Source organism: Cherax quadricarinatus, chromosome 41, assembly GCF_038502225.1.
Source record: "Cherax quadricarinatus isolate ZL_2023a chromosome 41, ASM3850222v1, whole genome shotgun sequence".
Lineage (NCBI taxonomy): Eukaryota > Metazoa > Arthropoda > Malacostraca > Decapoda > Parastacidae > Cherax > Cherax quadricarinatus.
The window spans coordinates 26,735,837-26,757,461 of NC_091332.1; the positions used below are offsets into that span (position 1 = coordinate 26,735,837).

At 40.1% G+C, this 21,625-nt stretch overlaps 2 protein-coding genes across 8 annotated transcripts in view; both read right to left on the reverse strand.

Annotated features, from left to right (window-relative positions):
• The window catches only part of LOC128695927 (uncharacterized), a 131,951-nt gene extending 111,158 nt beyond the window's left edge, over nt 1-20,793 (reverse strand). For 3 of the 6 annotated variants that reach the window (XM_070093113.1, XM_070093111.1, XM_070093109.1), the window contains exons 1-2: nt 20,748-20,790; nt 4,983-5,024 (exon numbers count right to left, since the gene is read on the reverse strand). In XM_070093113.1, coding sequence (XP_069949214.1) covers nt 4,983-5,005 — 23 coding nt within the window. In that variant the 5' untranslated portion in view covers nt 5,006-5,024; nt 20,748-20,790. Of the gene's footprint in view, nt 1-4,982; nt 5,025-20,747 lie in introns of all 6 variants that reach the window. The other 3 variants (XM_070093112.1, XM_070093114.1, XM_070093110.1) reach the window with 3 other exon arrangements.
• Gga (ADP-ribosylation factor-binding protein Gga) overlaps nt 18,193-21,625 on the reverse strand; it is a 236,986-nt gene continuing 233,553 nt past the window's right edge. For both annotated transcript variants that reach the window (XM_070093106.1, XM_070093108.1), the window contains one exon: nt 18,193-21,267. In XM_070093106.1, coding sequence (XP_069949207.1) covers nt 21,178-21,267 — 90 coding nt within the window. In that variant the 3' untranslated portion in view covers nt 18,193-21,177. The remainder of the gene's footprint in view (nt 21,268-21,625) is intronic.

The window sequence follows — 21,625 nt, forward strand, 5'->3', positions numbered from 1 at the left end:
AGCACCAAGGCATAAACGTAATCCTTGGTGATGAATGGGGTTAAGGCTAGAGAGAGTAGCAGGAGATGCCGCTGAATAGATCTGGTCACAATAATCAAGTTTCGATAAAATAAGGGTGGAATGTAGGCGAAGGAGGGTTCGACGATCAGCTCCCCATGAAAGATGAGCAAGGGTTTTAAGAAGGTTCAGCCGGCTGTGACAAGTTGCCTTCAGAGAGGTAATGTGAGGTTTCCAGGATAACCTACGATCAAAGAGGAGGCCCAGAAACTTGACTGTATCACGTTCAGGGATACGGGAGCCATAGAGGTACAAAGGATGATCGGAGATGACAGAGAGTCTAGTGAAAGTAATTTGGTAGGTTTTAGTGCTGGAAAATTTAAACCCACGTGTGGTGGCCCAATTGGAAACACGGTCGACTGCATGTTGGAGAGAAACTGTAATGAGGTGACAGTCAGCGCCTGCACAGGCAATAGCGAAGTCATCAACATAGAGTGATGACCAAATATTTGATGGAAGACTAGAGGCCAAATCATTAATAGCAAGGAGAAAAAGTGTTGTGCTCAGAACACATCCCTGGGGGACACCTTCAGCTTGGATAAAGTCCGGGGAGAGCACATTATTAACCCGAACACGGAAATGCCTGTCAGTTAAAAAGTTCTTAAGGAAGGATGGTAGATTGCCTCAAAGGCCTAAGGAGTGGGCTTGGGCTAAAATATTATACCTCCAGGTTGTGTCATATGCCTTCTCAAGGTCAAAAAATATGGCAATAACTGAGTGGTTATTCGCAAAGGCATTACGAACATACGTATCCAAGCGTAGTAAGGGGTCTATGGTAGAACGTCCCTTACGAAAGCCATATTGACGAGTGGAGAGACTGTTGTGTGTCTCTAAATACCACACTAAACGTCTATTTACTAGGCGTTCCATTACTTTGCAAACTGCACTGGTAAGAGCAATGGGACGATAGTGGGAGGTTTCATGTCCCGTAGTGCCTGGTTTGCGGAAAGGGAGAACAATGGCGGATTTCCAAAGCTGTGGAAGAACTCCTTGTGACCAAATAAGATTGTAAAGGCGTAATAGGACTGCAAGAGTTGACTGATGTAAATGTTGTAGCATATGAATATGAATGTCGTCGGGCCCAGCTGCCGATGATCGACAAGCTGAGAGTGTTGCCTCCAGTTCTTGAAGTGTAAAAGGCACATTATACTGTTCTTCTCTGAGAGAAGAAAAGTCCAAGGGTGCTAACTCTCTGGCAGACTTTGAGGAAAGAAATGAGGGGCATAGATGGAGTCCGTGAGAAATACGGACCAGATGATTGCCAATTTCATTGGCAACATCTAGTGGGTTTGCTATATCAACACCGGCAACCCGCAGAACAGGAGCCGGGTCAGGAGAATATTTACCACTCAGTTTTCGTACTTTTTTCCAGACTGCGCTCATAGAGGAAGCAGAGGTGATGGTGGAGACATAATCTCGCCAGCAAGTGCGTTTAGCATCACGGATGACACGGCGAGCGATCGCACGCTTCTGTTTAAAATCAAGGAGTCGCTCTGTGGTTCTATTGTACCGGTACCTGCCCCATGCAGCGCGTTTCAAACGTACTGCACAAGCACAAGCAGGAGACCACCAAGGCACGCATTTCTGAGAATGCCTGCCCGAAGTTTGGGGTATAGAATGAGAAGCTGCAGTGAAAACGGAGGACGAGAAGAGGTGTAAAAGCTCATCAATGGAGGATGAAGAAGGAACCTCTTTAAAAACAGTCAGGTGTGAGTAAAGGTTCCAATTTGCCCGATTAAATTGCCAGCGTGGGGTGCGAAGAGGTGGCGAATATGAAGGGGAAGTAAGAAAGATTGGGAAATGATCACTGTCATGTAAGTACGGGAGAACAGACCAAGTGAAGTCTAATGCGGCGGAGGAAGAGCAGACTGAGAGATCGATGCAAGAGAGAGTATGAGTCCGAGGATCAAAATGGGTGTGAGTACCTGTATTTAAAACATGGAGGGGGTGGGTGGCAAGAAAAGCCTCTAACTGAATTCCACGGGAATCACAGTGAGACCCCCCCCCAGAGGAAATGGTGGGCATTAAAATCACCAAGTAACAGAATCGGTGGCAGTAATGACAAAACAAGGAAGGCAAAATCCGGAATAGATAATGCCCGAGAAGGAGAGAGATATAAAGAACAGAGCGTATACCACCTATGTAAGTGGATACGGGCTGCTGTGTAATGCAGCGAAGTATGAACAAATAGCTGATGGTACGGAATATCAGTGCGGAGAAGAAGGGCACTTTCATTAAAGGTCCCATCAGGTAAAGGATCTGAAGAATACAATAAATTATAGCCTGAGATGTGAGAAATAACAGCAGAGTGTAATTTTGGTTCCTGTAAGCAAACACCAATAGGGGCAAACTGGGAGAGTAACATCTGAAGCTCACCCCAATTACCCCTGAGGCCGCGTATATTCCACTGTAAATAGGCCATGATTGGCAATGATAAAGATACTTGAAATCCGCAGGTAAGGGTTCCTATGGACTAGAAGGGTTAGAAAAGTCCACATGCGGAGGCAGTGGAAAACGTTCAAGCAGCGAAGGAACGGTGCGCTGTGAAGAAAGGAGTTGCGCAGATGGAGCAGAGGAGAGAGAAAGAGCGGAAGGTGGATCAGTGTCCATTGATGGTTTGGTCTCTGCAATATATTCAGAGATTGCTTCAAGTGTTTCGGAATTCAGAGATGTCGTATGGGAGACAATATTGGGAATGGTAGGGGGAGGATGAGTAAAGATTGGAACTGTATTGGACTGTACCAAGGTAGGGGGGGGGGCGAAAGGGTGGAGGGAACTGGAGAAGTGTGGCAGGGGACAGAAGAGGCAGGAACCTGGGAGGTGGCAGAAGAGGAAGAAACTTGGGAGGGAACAGGGGAGGAAGGTACAGTACGAGGAGGAGGGTGAACCTCTACACTTGTAACTGAGCCAGTGAGAGGGGAAGAACCAGGGACAGAGACAGGGAGGGTAAAATGAGGAGGTGGAAGATGGGTAGGAGGTGTTAACGGACCTTTTTTTGACTTTTGAGAAGTAGAGGGACGATTGGGAGGTGTCGTACGAGGTCTCGTCGATACTGAGGCTTGTGAGAGAGAACTCGAAGAAGCGAGATTAGACTGAGGCATTGAAGTAGGGACGTCTGAGCCGAGGACAGCAAAAGGATTAGATACAGGAGTGATTATGGGAGAGGTAACCACAGAGGTGGGTGTAGAAGATGGGATACCAGAAGTGGGGGGACGTTTTGAAACACGGGAATAAGAAACACGTGGGAGTCTCCCTTGGAGGCGGAGATGAGAAACTGCCATGGCATAAGGGAGACCTTCTGTCTCTTTGAGGTAACGGATTTCCCGCTCGTTTAAATAGACCTGACAACGGCGAGAGTACGAAGGGTGAGCCTCATGACAGTTAAGGCAAGAGGGAGATCGATTGCAAGACGTATTATAGAATGGTCATCGGCACCACAGACTGGGCATTCGGCGATAGATCTGCAATATTTCGCTGGATGGCCAAATCGCCAGCAATTTCTACACTGTTGGGGTGTAGGGATCACCTTTCGAACTTGTAACCGATGTCCTGCTATATAAACTGAGGATGGGAGTTCTCGGCTGTCAAAAGTTAAACGAGCCACATTGCTAGGGTATCGTCTCCGCCCACGGGCAGGAAGACCGTAAGTGTCTACCTTGAGGATTGGGAGATCTTGGAGTTCCAGCTGTTCAAGAATGTCAGTGCCACATGTCTGGAAATTTTGTTGAACTATGGTATGGGGCAGAATGACGGTACCACTACAAGAATTGAGGGAATGATGTTTTTCAAGAGTGACAGGAACAGTATCGATATGGGAAAGACGAGAGAGCTCATGAGCCTGGGTAGCATTCTGTACGGTAATGATGCGAGTACCACTCTTAAGAGCATGAAAAGAAATATCTTTACCAACATGGCGTAGGAGTGCCTTGCCAATACTATGGTCAGAAAGATAGGCAGTAGAGGAAGTTGGTCGTAAAGTGAAGAATTTAGTCCATTGTTCAGTCTGAAACTGAGCGTGGAAAGGTAGTGAAGGACGTGTCGATCGTTTCTGAGAAGAACGAGAAGGTGGAGAAGTATCATCAGCAGGTAATTGTCATTGGCGTTTAGGCGTGGGACCAGAGCCGGTCTGACGTGGAACGGGTCGGCGATTTGAAAATTGCCGCACCGTAGAGGGAGAGGCCGGAAGCATAGTCAGAGGAGAGCGAAGGTCCGATAAATCGAAGGAGTCAGTCGATAAACATTTTGTTGGTCTGGGGCCTCGCACATACATGTCTGAACCTCTATTATGTTGTGATCTGAGTATATTTTTTTTGATGTGGTAATATTTCGTGTTAGATCATTGTTAGTGAAGATGAGGTCCAGTTTATTCTCTGCTTCTTTACACCAGTTGTCTATGCTCCCATAAGTAAAATGGGTACCTAGGAGTTAGTCGACTTGTGTGGGTCGCATCCTGGGACAAAATTTATATAATTTGCCCGAAATGCTCTGCATAACAGGCAGCTTCCTATATAGTAGTATGTCATTGATGTCAGCTAGGTCTGTATACCTTGTACATGTACTTGTAGTAAATAAAGATATTATATTATCTCTGCTACAGCATTAGTATTTGCTACATTCCCCCATCTTAGGTGCCTTAGTTTGAAATCCCCCAGGAGCAAGATGTTGAGGGCAGGAGCTGGAAGATTTTCCAGACAGTGTTCAGTTATCAAAAGCTGTTCCTGGAATTGTTGGCAAGTTGAATTTATAACATTATTACCTATATCTATAACAAGTGATAATGTCATAGATACAGGTAATAATGTTACAGATGAAGATAATACCATAGATACAAGTAATAATGTTATAGATACATGAAATAATGTTATGGATAAAAGTAATAATGTTACAGATACAGGTAAGACTGAGGCAAAATAAAGACCACTTACTTGACATACTTGAAGGCTATCATTTTACTGCACGGTTACAACCTGCAAGGGAAGCGTGGAAAGAAATATTCCTTAATAAATACACAACCCGCATATAGGAAAGAAGCTTACGACGACGTCTCAGTCCGACTTGGACCATTGCTTTGCAATGTATAGTACTTCAAACCATATTAACATTAACTGACATGGGAGTAATTTTCCATATTCAGCCTAACTGGATGCACTTTGTGTGCTACTACTACTACTAATCAAGGTATGTAATCTACTTCAGCTATGACCAAGAGATGACACCTGTGCCAGTTGTCCAGAATGGTCTCCTTTAATTTGCCATGCTAGAGCCATTTTTCCTTGCCAAATTGCCCTTTGGTAACCATCACTAATAATATAATCTCCCAGAAGATACTGATACTGATGGACAGCTGTTGGATTTGTAGCTTCCAGAAGCTGTAACTCCATCTGCCCATCTTCAAATTTGCTGCAGTGGAACCTTGGTATACGACCAGCTCCCTACTCAAACAAAGCTCAGCACTCGACCAAACAAATATGACCTTCCAGAACTTCGTTGCAAACTATTTCGGGTTTCTTTGCATTTTTTGGTGTTTTTTTGTACTATTTGTATAAATAAGTCACCATGGGGCCTACGAAGATTAGTGATAACAGCCAACCAAACAGAAAATTGGTTGGAAAGAACTCATTCGATACTCAAACGGAGCGGCACTCGAAAGGCCTTCTGGAATGAATTAAGGTCGCATATCGAAGTTCCACTGTACTTCCATCTGTCCTCCAAGCAGCATACGGAAACACTCAAGCAACATCAACTGTGTGTTGCTTGCTGCAAGCTTCTCTCCATAGTCTATTTATTAGGTAACCACTTGACTAGATTTTTTTTTTTTTTTGCATACTCTCAACAGGGTCGTAAGTGTTGGTGTTTCAGCTTCCTGCTGTAATTTTGTCAGATGTACAATTTCCCTTATTTGTGCCTTCCCTAACTACCATTTATTATTAGTGTCTATGGAATGGGAGGTAACTGAATTCGATCCAAGGAAATGGAGGGTAGCTCCAGTTTTTTGGATTTAAAGCCCAGCACATCATAAGGTACTTTTTTTCAGGGTTCTATAGCAAATCTGTAAGAGTCCTACAGCAACACACACCTACACACTACCAGGATACACAGCAATTCACAACTGCAAGCCAAGCCAAATGGCTTTACCTCTACTTCTATTACTCTTCCCACCTCTTGTCCCATCCCTGCCAGCTTACATACATACATACATACATATATATATATATATATATATATTATTAAAAAAAAAAAAAAAAAAAAAAAAAAAAATTATATATATATATATATATATATATATATATATATGTATATATATATATATATATATATATATATATATATATATATATATATGTATATATATATATCTTTCTTTCTTTCAACACACCAGCCGTATCCCACCGAGGCGGGGTGGCCCAAAAGGAAAAACAAAAGTTTCTCCTTTCACATTTAGTAATATATACAGGAGAAGGGGTTACTAGCCCCTTGCTCCTGGCATTTTAGTCGCCTCTTACAACACGCATAGCTTACGGAGGAAGAATTCTGTTCCACTTCCCCATGGAGATAAGAGGAAATAAACAAGAACAAGAGCTAGTAAGAAACTAGAAGAAAACCCAGAGGGGTGTGTATACATATGCTTGTACATGTATGTGTAGTGTGACCTAAGTGTAAGCAGAAGTAGCAAGACGTACCTGAAACCTTGCATATTTATGAGACAGAAAAAACACCAGCAATCCTACCATCGTGTAAAACAATTACAGGCTTACGTTTTACACTCACTTGGCAGGACGGTAGTACCTCCCTGGGCGGTTGCTGTCTACCAACCTACTACCTAGGATATATATATATATATATATATATATATATACTCTCTCTCCTTTTTGTTAGAGTGATTTTGTGAACGATCCAAGTCGGACCGAAACATCATAAGCTCCACTCTCCCACATGCGGGTTATTTGTGTATTGTTCCATTCACAGTATTGTGCCTTTTTGTTCTTTAAGGGATTGCCATCTACTGTTCTAATGAACAATTGTGTTGTAACACCACATGCTTCAGAGATGAACATGGTGAATACATATTTGCTAACTTCTCTGCAAAAAATAAAAGACTTCGATAATATTTGGTGCTACCTACAGGATGCCTAATACTAATACCCCAAATTTTAGTGACACCCTAAAAGCCCTAATAACAAACAAGCAAATGAATAAACATTAGATACTACTGGCTGATGTTTCAACATTAACCTTGGCCTAGCAGATGACCAACCAGTAATTGAATTCATTAATAACATGAATAATTCACTACTCATACCAGTTATAAATAAACCAACATGATTAACTGAGATGAGTGCATCCATAATTGCCCATACATATGGACAAATATTTTAGCTCCCCTTAAATCTGGGATATTCATGAACACTACTGACCCCTACCCCACCTTCCTCTTAACTAACATTCCTAAGCAACCAATGGAATATAAGATCTCATTTGGACTCCATGATGTGTCATCAATGAATAACTTCCCTGAAGCATTAAGTTCAACTGACTGGCCTGCAGAATTTGCGACAGACAGAGGTACTGACGAAAGGATAGAAATTTTTCTACAAAAAATACACAGACTGTATAACAAACATTGTCCCATAAAAACTAAACAGATTACTACTAAAAGACTAGGTTCCCCATTACTTATAAATAGCATCCTTCGATTCATAGATAAACATCAAAATTAAAAACAATATAGGTGGGCCTTAATAACTACAGAACTAAGTAAAAACTATAATTCAATTCTCGTTAAACTCACAAGGAAATCCAAGCAACTTAATATTTTAATAGATTCACCAAAATGAGAGGAGATATAAAAAAAAAAAGACCTGGAAAACATTCTCAGTTCCTGGACAATCAAAAACTGAACAAAACTAGAAACAACATCCTAACTAAACATAACAAACCACAACTCCAACCTTTGGCAACAGCCAACAAGACAAATGATTTCTTCTCAACTATAGGATCAAGTCTTGCTAGCAAAATTACAGGCATTAATACCTGAGGAGGAAGTTCAGGTGAAATATAAGCAACTATTGACAGAAAGGTGGGCTGGTGCAAGTATGAGTAGTGGGGGGGGGTTGAAGAGGGTTGGAATAGTTTTAAAAATGCAGTATTAGAATGTGGGGCAGAAGTTTGTGGTTATAGGAGGGTGGGTGCAAGAGGAAAGAGGAGTGATTGGTGGAATGATGAAGTAAAGGGTGTGATAAAAGAGAAAAAGGTAGCTTATGAGAGGTATTTACAAAACAAGTGTTATAAAAAGAGTAGATTATTTTTATTATTATTATTATCACACTGGCCGATTCCCACCAAGGCAGGGTGGCCCGAAAAAGAAAAACTATCACCATCATTCACTCCATCACTGTCTTGCCAGAAGGGTGCTTTACACTACAGTTTTTTAAACTGCAACATTAACACCCCTCCTTCAGAGTGCAGGCACTGTACTTCCCATCTCCAGGACTCAAGTCCGGCCTGCCGGTTTCCCTGAATCCCTTCATAAATGTTACTTTGCTCACACTCCAACAGCACGTCAAGTATTAAAAACCATTTGTCTCCATTCACTCCTATCAAACACGCTCACGCATGCCTGCTGGAAGTCCAAGCCCCTCGCACACAAAACCTCCTTTACCCCCTCCCTCCAACCCTTCCTAGGCCGACCCCTACCCCGCCTTCCTTCCACTACAGACTGATACACTCTTGAAGTTATTCTGTTTCGCTCCATTCTCTCTACATGTCCGAACCACCTCAACAACCCTTCCTCAGCCCTCTGGACAACAGTTTTGGTAATCCCGCACCTCCTCCTAACTTCCAAACTACGAATTCTCTGCATTATATTCACACCACACATTGCCCTCAGACATGACATCTCCACTGCCTCCAGCAGAGTAAAAGAAAGGTGAAGAGAGTAGTGAGAGTGCAAAAGGAGAGCAGATGATAGAGTGGGAGAGGCATTGTCAAGAAATTTTAATGAAAATAAGAAAAAATTTGGAGTTAAACAAGTTAAGAAAGCCTAGGGAACGAATGGATTTGTCAGTTAAAAACAGAGTAGGGGAGTTAGTAGATGGGAAGATGGAGGTATTGGGTAGATGGCGAGAATATTTTGAGGAACTTTTAAATGTCGACGAAGAAAGGGAGGCGGCAATTTCATGCACTGGCCAGGGAGATATACCATCTTTTAGGAGCGAAGAAGAGCAGATGTCAGTGTGGGGGAGGTGCATTAGGCATTACATAGAATGAAAGGGGGTAAAGCAGCTGGAACTGACCGGATCACGACAGAAATGTTAAAAGCAGGGGGGGGGACAATGTTGGAATGGTTGGTATTTTTGCTTAATAAATGTATGATAGAGGGGAAGGTACCTAGGGATTGGCAGAGAGCATGTATAGTCCCTTTATATAAAGGGAAGGATGACAAAAGAGATTGTAAAAACTATAGGGGAATAAGTTTAATGAGTATACCAGGAAAAGTGTACAGTAGGGTTATTATTGAAAGAACTAGAGGTAAGACATAACGTAGAATTGCGGATGAGCAAGGTTTTAGAGTGAGTAGGAGATGTGTAGTGTGTGTTTACACTGAAGCATATATGTGAACAGTATTTAGATAAAGGTAGGGAAGTTTTTATTGCATTTATGGATTTAGAAAAGGCACATGATAGAGTGGATAGGGGAGCCATGTGGCAGATGTTGCAAGTATATGGAATAGGTGGTAAGTTACTAAATGTTGTAAAGAGTTTTTATGAGGATAGTGAGGCTCAGGTTAGGGTGTGTAGAAGAGAGGGCGACTACTTCCCGGTAAAAGTAGGATGTGGGATGACAGGGATGTGTAATGTCACCATGGTTGTTTATTATATATATATATAGATGGGGTTGTAAAAGAAGTAAATGCCAGGGTGTTCGGGAGAGGGTTAGGATTAAATAACGGGGAATCAAATACAAAATGGGAAGTGACACAGTTACTTTTTGCTGATGATACTGTGCTTATGGGAGATTCTAAAGAAAAATTGCAAAGGTTAGTGGACTAATTTGGGAGTGTGTGTAAAGGTAGAAAGTTGAAAGTGAACATAGAAGAGTAAGGTTATGAGGGTATCAAATGATTTAGATAAAGAAAAATTGGATATCAAATTGGGGAGGAGGAGTATGGAAGAAGTCAATGTTTTCAGATACAGTGGACCCCCGCATAACGATTACCTCTGAATGTGACCAATTATGTAAGTGTATTTATGTAAGTGCGTTTGTACGTGTATGTTTGGGGGTCTGAAATGGACTAATCTACTTCACAATATTTCTTATGGGAACAAATTCGGTCAGTACTGGCACCTGAACATACTTCTGGAGTGAAAAAATATCGTTAACCGGGGGTCCACTGTATTTGGGAGTTGACATGTCAGCGGATAGATTTATGAAGGATGAGGTTAATCATAGAATTGATGAAGGAAAAAAGGTGAGTGGTGCATTGAGGTATATGTGGAGGCAAAAAATGTTATCTATGGAGGCAAAGAAGGGAATATATGAAAGTATAATAGTACCAACACTCTTACATGGGTGTGAAGTTTGGGTTGTAAATGCTGCAGTGAGGAGGTGGTTGGAGGCAGTGGAGATGTCCTGTCTAAGGGCAATGTGTGGTGTAAATATTATGCAGAAAATTCGGAGTGTGAAAATTAGGAGGTGTGGAGTTAATAAAAGTATTAGTCAGAGGGCTGAAGAGGGTTTGTTGAGGTGGTTTGATCATTTAGAGAGAATGGATCAAAGTAGAATGACATGGAGAGCGTATAAATCTGTAGGGGAAAGAAGGCAGGGTAGGGGTCGTCCTCGAAAAGGTTGGAGGGAGGGGGTAAAGGAGGTTTTGTGGGCGAGGGGCTTGGACTTCCAGCAAGCGTGAGTGAGCATCTTAGATAGGAGTGAATAGAGACAAATGGTATTTGGCACCTGACGAGCTGTTGGAGTGTGAGCAGGGTAATATTTTGTGAAGGGATTCAGGGAAGCAGGTTATTTTATATAGCTGGACTCGAGTCTTGGAAAAGGGAAGTACAATGCCTGCACTCTAAAGGAGGGGTTTGGGATATTGGCAGTTTGGAGGGATATATTGTGTATTTTTTTATGTATATACTTCTAAACTGTTGTATTCTGGGCACCTCTGCAAAAACAGTGATTATGTGTGAGTGAGGTGAAAGTGTTGAATGATGATGAAAGTATTTTCTTTTTGGGGATTTTTCTTTCTTTTTGGATCACCCTGCCTCGGTGGGAGATGGCCGACATTTAAAAAAAAAAAATAATAATAATACCTGAGCAAGTGATTACTTAAATTTGAACTTCCAAACATCTTTATCTTGCTCCAACTGAGCCAACTGAAGTCACCCAGTTTATAAATTCACAAAAAAAAAAAAAAATCAAGAAATTTAGCTCAAGTTCCACCGCTATTTTTCAAATGAGCAGCTTGTGTCCTTTCCCCCACCATTACATTACAAATTACTAGACACTAACACCTTCCCAACATTACCAAAGATAGCAAAAGGTTCAAACCCAAAGGTTGAGATCCAACAGATGTAAACAATTATAGGCCAATATCTAACTTACCTTTGCTATCCAAATTTTTTGAAAAACTCATACATAAGAGATTATATTCCTTTATAACATCACAAAGTACTTGCATTCTCAACCCTTGCCTGTTTGGCTTCAGGCAAAACAAAAACACAATGCAATTATACAATTGCTAAACCTACTTTACACAGCTCTTGAAAATAATGAATATTAATTAGAACTCTTTATTGACCTTGGGAAAACTTTTGATACAGTAGACCACAGCTTCCTACATCTCAAACTTGATCATTACAGTATCAGAGGTCAGGCACTTGCATATATAAAGGCTTACCTTACTAACAGACAGCAATATTAAGGACACAAGCTCTTCAACAAGACCTCTGAACATTGGCTTTTCACAGGGGAGCATAACTGACCCTTTGCTTTTCCTATTATACATCAATGATCTTCCAAATGTATCACGACTTAAACCTGTACTTTTTGCCAACGACCCAACTTTTATCTCTCACCCAAATCTAACATCCCTCAAAAACACTGTTAATGAAGAGCTCTTAAAAATATCAACCTGAATGACTACCAATAAACTCAGTTAACAATGGCAAAACCTTCTACATTATGTCTGGGAGCAGAGCAAGTAATGTCCAACTAAACATTATGATTAACAATACTCTTATTGCTAAACATAATGAGGGGAATATTTCTGGGTCTGTTCTTTGACAGCAACTTGAAATTCAACACCCACATCCAACCCATTACAAGAAAAGTGTCCAAAACAATTGGCATCCTCTCCAAGATACAGTGGTACCTCAGGATACGAACTTAATTCATTCCAGAAGGCTGTTTGAGTGCTGATACTGAACGAATTTGTTCCCATAAGGAATAGTGTAAATTAGATTAATCCATTTCAGACCCCCAAAAATACACTTACAAGTTTTGAGCTGTTCATATCCAGTGGTACCACTGTATTTTATTATGTACAGTACAACAAACAGCATTACTTACATTATACTACTCATTAATCTACTCCTATCTCATCTATGCCCTTTGTGCATGGGGATCCAGAACAGCAAATCATCTCAAGCCAATAAAAACTCAACAAAAGGCTGCAGTACAAATGATCACACAGTCCGCTGCTAGACAACACCTTCCCCCCCGTTCTTCAAAGACCTAAATCTACTTGCTACATAAAACATTCACTCCTCCTACTGTGCCCTGCATTTTTTTTTTTAACAGGTTGGCTGTTTCCCACCGAGGCAGGGTGACCCAGAAAGAAAGAAAAACCCAAAAAGAAAGAAAAACCCAAAAAGAAAGAAAAACCTTTCATAATCATTCAACACTTTCACTATCACTCACACATAATTACTGTCTTTGCAGAGGTGCTCAGATACGACAGCTTAGATGTCCCTCCAAACTGTCAATATCCAAAACCCCTCCTTCAAAGTGCAGGCACTGTACTTCCCATTTCCAGGACTCAAGTCTGGCTAACGGGTTTCCCTGAATCCCTTCACAAAATATTATCCTGTTCACACTCCAACTGCTCATCAGGTCACAAAAGCCATTTGTCTCCATTCATTCCCATTTAACATAGTCATGCATGCTTGCTGGAAGTCCAAGCCCCTTGCCAACAAAACCTCCTTTACCCCCTCCCTCCAGCCATTTTGAGGACGACCCCTACCCCCCCTTCCTTTCCCTACAGATTTGTACGCTCTCCAAGTCATTCTACTTCGTTCCATTCTCTCTAAATGACCAAACCACCTCAACAACCCCATTTCAGCCCTCTGACTAATACTTTTATTAACTCCACACCTCCTCCTAATTTCCACACTAGGAATTCTCTGCATAGTATTTACACCACACATTGCCCTTAGACACAGACACCTCCACCGCATCCAGCCACCTCCTCACTGCAGCATTTACAACCCATGCGTCACACCCATATAAGAGTGCTGGTACCACTATACTCTTGTACATTCTCTTCTTTGCCTCCATGGATAACATTTTTTGTCTCCACAGATACCTCAATGCACCACTTATCTTTTTTCCTTTATTAATTCTATAGTTAACCTCATCCTTCACAAACTCATCCACTGACAAGTCAACTCCAAAACATCGGAACACATTCACTTCTTCCACACTCCCTTGCTCCAATGTGTTATCCAGTTTTTTCCTTATCTAAATCATTTGATACCCTCATCATCTTACTCTTATCTATGTCCACTTTCAACTTTCTTCCTTTACACACCCTCCCAAACTCGTCCACTAACCTTTGCAACTTTTCTTTAGAATCTCCCAAAAGCACAGTATCATCAGCAAAAAGTAACTGTGTCAACTCCCATTTTGCATTTGATCACCCATAATTTAATCCCACCCCTCTTCACAATACCCTAGCATTTACTTGTTTTACAACAGCATCTATAAATATGTTAAACAACCGTGGTGACATTACACATCCCTGTCTAAGATCTACTTTTACTGCGAAGTAATCTCCTCCTCTCCTACACACCAATATACAGAACAAAAAATTCTAATATTAATCCTGACCTGAAGCACTTTCTTGATAGTTGCAACAGAACCTACAGACTTAATGCTAGACACAAAAATTTCTGACACACCCTGTGTCTGGCTTAGTCTTTGTTAAAACTCAATGTGTATAAAAGGACCCAAAATCTTTAACTCCCTGCCAGAAATCTTCAGTATTTCTCTCTCTGCCACCAAATTCAAAACTACCATAAAAAACATCTTTTCCTAATATATCCCAACAACAGTTAAACATTCTCTTTACCACAAGCATATGAAAAACTACAGTATATTGATTAAGGGAAAAAGGCGAGTGGTGCGTTGAGGTATCTGTGGAGACAAAAATACGTTATCCATGGAGGCAAAGTAGGGAACATATGAAAGTACTATAGTGGTACCAACACTTATATGGGTGTGACGATTGGGTTGCAAATGCTGCAGCGAGGAAGTGGCTGGAGGCAGTGGAGATGCCTAGTCTAAGGGCAATGTGTGGTGTAAATATTATGCAGAGAATTTGGAGTGTGGAAATTAGGAGGTGTAGAGTTAATAAAAGTATTAGTCAGAGGGCTGAAGAGGGGTTGTTGAGGTGGTTTGGTCATTTAGAGAGAATAGATCAAAGTAGAATGACTTGGAGAGCGTATAAATCTGAAGAAGGAAGGTGGGGTAGGGGTCGTCCTCAAAAAGGCTGGAGGGAGAGGGTAAAGGTGGTTTTGTGGGTGAGGGGCTTGGATTTTCAGCAAGCATGTGTGAGCGTCTTAGGTAGGAGTGAGTGGAGATGAATGGTTTTTGGGACCTGATGAGCTGTTGGAGTGTGAGCAGGGTAATATTTTGTGAAGGGATTCAGGGAAACCAATTAGCCGGACTCGAGTCCTGGAAATGGGAAGTACAATGCCTGCACTTTACAGGAGGGGTTTGGGATATTGGCAGTTTGGAGGGACTTCTGAACTGTCATATCTGAGAGCCTCTGCAAAGACAGTGATTATGTACGAGTGAGGTGAAAGTGTTGAATGATGAAAGTATTTTCTTTTTGGAGATTTTTTCTTTCTTTTTGGGTCACTCTGTCTTGGTGGGAGATGACCAACATATAAAAAAAAAAAATATTCTTACATGCATTATCTGTAATCCTCACAACTATGAAATACTGAATGTGTTCAAAATATGTTAATATACTAGAATCCTCCTTAATTGTAATAATAATCCAACCTGCAACCTTACAACAATTAAACTCAATAAATGTTATTTAGTATGTATTAATATGCTAATCAGTTCTCTTGTGTTCCTTGTATTTCCTAAATCTCCTATGACCACTTAAGAGAATGTATATATAAGAATTCAATTAGTTCCTGTCTTATTAGTCTTAAGATAGGCTTAAATTTGCTTGAAATGCTCTGCATATTAAGGGACTTTATGCATGCACACCTAAATGTCGCCCATCTCTGTACCAATGTATCATGCTGAAATAAATAATGTGAATCTGCAGTGTGATGTGCAAGAGATGGAATTACTGGAATTGGGGATTATTTTGAGTGTAAAAATGATTACCAGTAAAGTTCACACAATAGGTTTGTTTCTTTTAGAATTCAGGTGAATCTTGAATACAGCCTCACTTTCAGCGAGGAAGTCAGAAAAAATGAATGAGGGCACTGTAAATGTTAAAAGTGAATTTTACATGCCGATATAACAGACCTACAGATCAATCTGGTAGTCCTTGCAGAGGCAACCTTGCTAGGTATCTATGTGCTATCTAGGTGAGAGTCGCGTGTGTCTGATTCGTAATCATACAAAATTTCCAAGTCAGACCAGAAACCTAACTATGGCTTGATGGAATAGAATTTGTTATACTCTAACTTGAGTCAACATTGTTGCCAACAGTTTTGTTGTCAAGGTATTTCTCAAAGATAGCATAAGAAAAGAACCTCCCTGAATAGTGAAATGAGAGACTGAATCTGCATATTCACTGCTTGAATAGTTATGTGTCCTAGAATCCAGAAAGAAACCTAGGTAGGACTCTCAGGAGAGCCATTCATATATGTTATGTGCAACAGATAGAGATGTGTATCAGACTGAAGCCAAGAAGCCAAGCAAAGTCCTGGGCAAAAGATCAGCTCTGCAAAAATGGTAAATGGCCTTGCCACACAACATGCTCTTTCTCCTTGTGGCAGCAGTTCTCACAGCCTTTAAGGACTGTGGGGCATGAATGAAAATAGATGGAATGAGCCCCAACACAATCAAGACAAGAGGAAGTAAAAAGTTTGCAAGGTTTGCAATCATGAGTATGGGAGGCACAGGTAAAACATTCTACATAAAACTGACAATATTTAGTAGGGTGTACAAAACACCAACATTAACAGCAGTGTTGAGAAATGGGCAAGAACTGTTACTGTTAAGCAGTTACCTGATAGACAGTAGAGAGGAACTTACAACCATCTACTGTTAACTTAGCAACATACCTGAGCATTTACATAGTCTTCATACAGGATGGACAAGTGTTTAATTCGAGGATGAGTAGCTGCTGTATTTGCAGTTCCTGAAAAATATTGTCCGTGTACTCCGTAAATGTTCACCAATGGATAACTAAACAAGGAAAGATGACTATTCCATAAGAAGTATTAAGACAAGTATGTCTGGGAACAGTAACAGGTTTCTTGGCTTTAGTTTGTAATTTTGTTAGGTTATCCACTTGAGAAACATCATTAACCTACACTCAAAGTCAAAATAGTTATGGAAAGTGACTTGAGCCAATTGCTGTAAAGATCACTTGGCTGACTATACTTGAACAGCACTTTCAAAGCTTCACTGGATTAAAGTATAAAAAAAAAAATGACCTGGTTTGAGAGCCATGCAACTCATGTAGAAGTAATGGAACCAAATCTGGAGACATCTTATGACTATAGTGAGTAGTAGTTCTATAAGTACTGGATATAGAATTTGAAATGCCAGTACTGTAGCTGTCTAGATTGCAGATTGCAGGGCGAGAGAAATACTCTCAGCTATTACAAGAATGACATGCAGTCACCTTTGAGAGTTAGGACAAGCCAAAGCCAGATCCACAGTCAGGGACAGTGAAAAGGAAGTATTTACAATATTTGTAAAACAATTATCATTTACCTTCAGTTCCCAATTCCCTAAATCACCGAGTCCAACAAGGGATGAATGGACAATTTATTAAAATGACCCTAGGACTATTAGAGGAATACATAAATGACCCTATCTTTATACATCACCTCACCAAACAGTGAAGAGTGATGCAAGACATCTGGCTTCCAGCAGGGACCAGTTCTGAACTGCTATCCCCTCACCTAAGAAGCACATCACCCACCTGAGGGTCACAACTCCACTGGCAGACTCAGCTTCCTGTCATGCTAAAACAAGAAGTTTATGAGTCACCATACATGGCAAATACACAGGAAAGTGTTACCCCAAGGTAGCCAAAATCCACCCAATGAAGCCCATAATCCACTCACTAGGTATGCAAAGGAACTGCCATCAGGGAAAACTTCATGTTTAGACAAGAGTACTAACTGTGCAACAAACTTGCAATTAAAAATGGCAGTAGGTGAACCAGAAAGAATGCCAGGCGTCAAATATTTTAAGTCGACACTCGTGGATCTGCTGGCAATCTCCAGTAGTACTTCCCCCATCAAAGGCCTTGATAGATGGCCACCTGATGCCTCATCAGGTCACCTGACATGCTCTGAGAGGATACAATTTTCATTGGGTGGAGTGAGATTATCACTTCAGCGCTTGCCACAGAAGCATCATTGCAAGCTGTATTTAAAAAAAAAAAAAACTCGTTATGTCAAAAGGAGAGGGAGGATTAGGAGAATACTGAAAGTTTATCTGAGATGAAGGAAAAGATCTAATTCCTTGGATCAAGAGCCCCTTTGCCATGGCAAGAAACACCCCACTGAATGGGGGTACACACAGCCAACATATATGTATAGTGTTTACATGAATATGTGAAAATCAACAAACATATTTCATTTCTTTTTAACATATTTCTTTTTTCCGTAAATAAAGGAATAACTCTCTGAGCGTGAAACAGATACGGTAGAAAATAGAGTACTGTATATTTAAAAAATTATTTTGTTATCAGTGACTACATAGTGGTTTTCTTGCAGCAGTAGGTGGCCATAACAACATAAGCTACAATCATTGAAGTGTTGACGATACTAAGACCAAACTCAACATCTTAACCAATATGCCATTAACACTCATTAATAAACTGTAATACAAAAACTCACTTTCACAGAAAAATGAAAACAGATAATAAGAGGTGTGAATATTTGAGCCCTGATCAGAACTACTGAGGAGACTCCCAGTCAGAACTACTGAGGAGGCTTCCACTCAGAACTACTAAGAAGGCTCTCCAATTCCAAAATATACCTCTCTCTTTTGACCTGCATTCTCATCTTTCCAACCAAGTGGTTTCTCACCTATCATCTTAAGTGAAAAAATACCTTAAATATTTACAATACTTACGCCAAAAAAATATTCATTATTTTAGTTTTTACTTTTATTAATACTATTTTAAGACATTGTTTAGCAAAATCTACATGTTGAGCTGGACCTTACTATGGTCACCTCTTCAGCGATTCTCTTAACAAGCTTTTCACGCAGATGTCAAACATCAATGCCTAGATGGTCATCTACATGTCATAATGTGCATTATAGGTGAATGAAGCAACTGAATACATGTGTAAATAGCACATCGTTGAAGCCTTACAGGAGTTACTATCTATATTCTCATTGTTGCCTTGCTTCCTTTGGGCATTAATAGTGTACAAATGGTCGTACAATCAATCTTCTCCAAATTTTTCACACATCTTTGAAGCATTAACCAGACTTGAACTTCAGGAGCATGTGAAAATTCTGCAGAATAATTCTACACAAGAGTAAAGTTTGCCACCATAAACTCCCTTTGACTACGGAAAATATGATGATAAACATTAGCTCTTTTAACAGTTAATAATACTGTATGTTATAAAAATTACATTTCTACTTGCTAATCAAGTTATAGAATTCCTTTACATGTGCTCATTTATAAATGCATTGCCAATAAAAGAAACGCCTAAAGGCAATTTTGCCATGGGTTCAATATTCACTTCAAATAAACTGCTCTGTGCCGCAATGTTCATGGAGTTTAATTCTAATTAGTATTATAACTTCCTGATAAGTATAACAATTATTGGCAATGCTATCAAAAGATGTGGCAAGTAGCACTTGTGATGACTTCCAGTCCCAAGGAAACAGTGGGATGGTAATAAGTGGTAGAGTACACTGACAGTACATAAGTAAGACACGTGTAGGTCATGGCATTTCAGTACGAAGGCATTTTGTCCACCAAGAAATCTTTCAATTCAATAGTTGAAAAAGCCACTGGTGGACAAAAGATCTTGAAAATAAAATGCCACAATCTACACGCTGTGCCTTATTTACAAACATGTGATGTACACTAAACACAATAGTTAAGGCCTTAACCAAGATAATTCATTTTCCATACACCAGAAAGATTCTGTAGGTAACTTTTAATAACATCTAACAATGAAGGATAAAATTAAAATGACTAATGAAATGAGGGAATAATATTATGAAGTGAAAAACCATGATAAAGAGACAGATATAGCAATAGTTTTTGTTAGTGAAAGAGACAAGTATCTGTGAAGTGCATATAATGTACATGTAGATTTCAGCCATATATCTTGATGATGGTAATATTTATTAGTTAAAAAAAAATTTGTGTGGTTTTCACATCTCCAGCAAAGGAGGTTGTTAGTTTGTCTGTGTGTCTGCTGTAGTACAGTAAAACTTTAAGCTCTATATAGCATATACCTATGATATACATGAAACAGGTTTCAAGAGTTTCTCTCTCTAACCTTGCAGCCTAGCCATGGATCAGACTTTTTTGTTGATTTCCTATTCAACCACGATGTTGTTTTGCAATCCACTGGTCCACATAGCCATCACAGTCAGATTATCTGACACTTATCAAAGGTACGGATTCAGTATCCTCTTGAAAACTTCACTTGTTCTAGCAATATTTGTTCTCTCATGCTCATGGTTCCCTGCATCTCACTGAGTCTCATTTACACATTTTCCCATCTCTCTCACTCCAGAACATTGTAGTAGTAGTGTGTAGTGTGTTGATTTGGAACTTGCCCCTCAAGTACCTTCTTTTATATGTATTAGATCTCTCTCCCTCTCATCTTCACTTCAAGAGCACATTCCAAATATTCTGAAGCATTCCCAACAGTTTAAATACTTTATTGGCTCTATGCTGGCAGGAAACAATTTAAGAATTTTTCCAGCTCTGATATTTATCCTGCCTTGAATGGAGCCATCAACACCAAACAAAATGGTACATCATTTTCATTGGATCAAAATCACAATAATGCCAAAAATTTATTTTAACAATATACTGTTTCCTCTCTAGATTATTTAAAATAGGAATATTTTTCAGTATAGCAAAATCCTAAATAACTGTTATGTTATTCCAGTATTAATGTATTACTTAATAATCTCTATAAATGTATAATCTTTGAAAAGTAAGAAACTGGAAACCTAACAAAATTATTTTAAGGTAATAACAATAAATTATCACTAGCCACCATTGCACACTAGCTCCCATAACACTGGCAGACTGTAAAGCACTCATCAGTTTGATTTATCATAATTGTTTTCTTCTGATAAATGTGCTCGTGATAATGCTAATGCCGTAACACTTTTATCAGATAAGATCTCTATGCCCTCACAGGTAACAATGATTACCTCAATGTCACTACGTTAACTTTTTATTACTGTCATTTTATTTCAGGAGCCACAACACTGGTGTGGGTCATTTAGCACACTGAGTGGTGGATGCTCAATTGTCCACTAATCACAGCCCAGCATCTGACCAGAAACACTGATAGTATTCACTGTACCGTGACTACAGTTTACCACATTTTGTTGATCACACTACACAGTTGAGGGATGCCTGGGTTTCTCTCAGTGCCCAGAGGATGTGGGGAGATTAAAGTCTAGTGTGTTAATTAACATCTATAGGGGAAGACTTGCTACTTCTCCCATCTCTGTGACTGGGTCATCATCCAAAGAGTAACTGAGCATGATCTTCAGGGATACATTCAACTGAAAAGAGTAAATTAACAATTAAAGTACAGTAGACCCTTACATTTCACAAATTTGTTTGGCACGTTTTGGTTATTACACTACTGAAAAATTGCGGCATAATTTTATACAATACTTCGTAAAATTAACTTAACATGGTTCAGTTTGTGGGAGGGGAAAATATCTGGATGGACTCTTGACTCCAACCTGGCAGTACCAAGCTTCTGGAATAAATTTAACATTGCAGATGCCATCAGCTACGCTAGAAGTGCATGGAATGAAGTGCCCTAATCAACATCAAATGCAGGCTGGGGAAAGTTATGGTCTACTTTAGTTAATTCTTTCACTGGTTCTCCCTTGCTTGAGAGTCAGGTGGAGG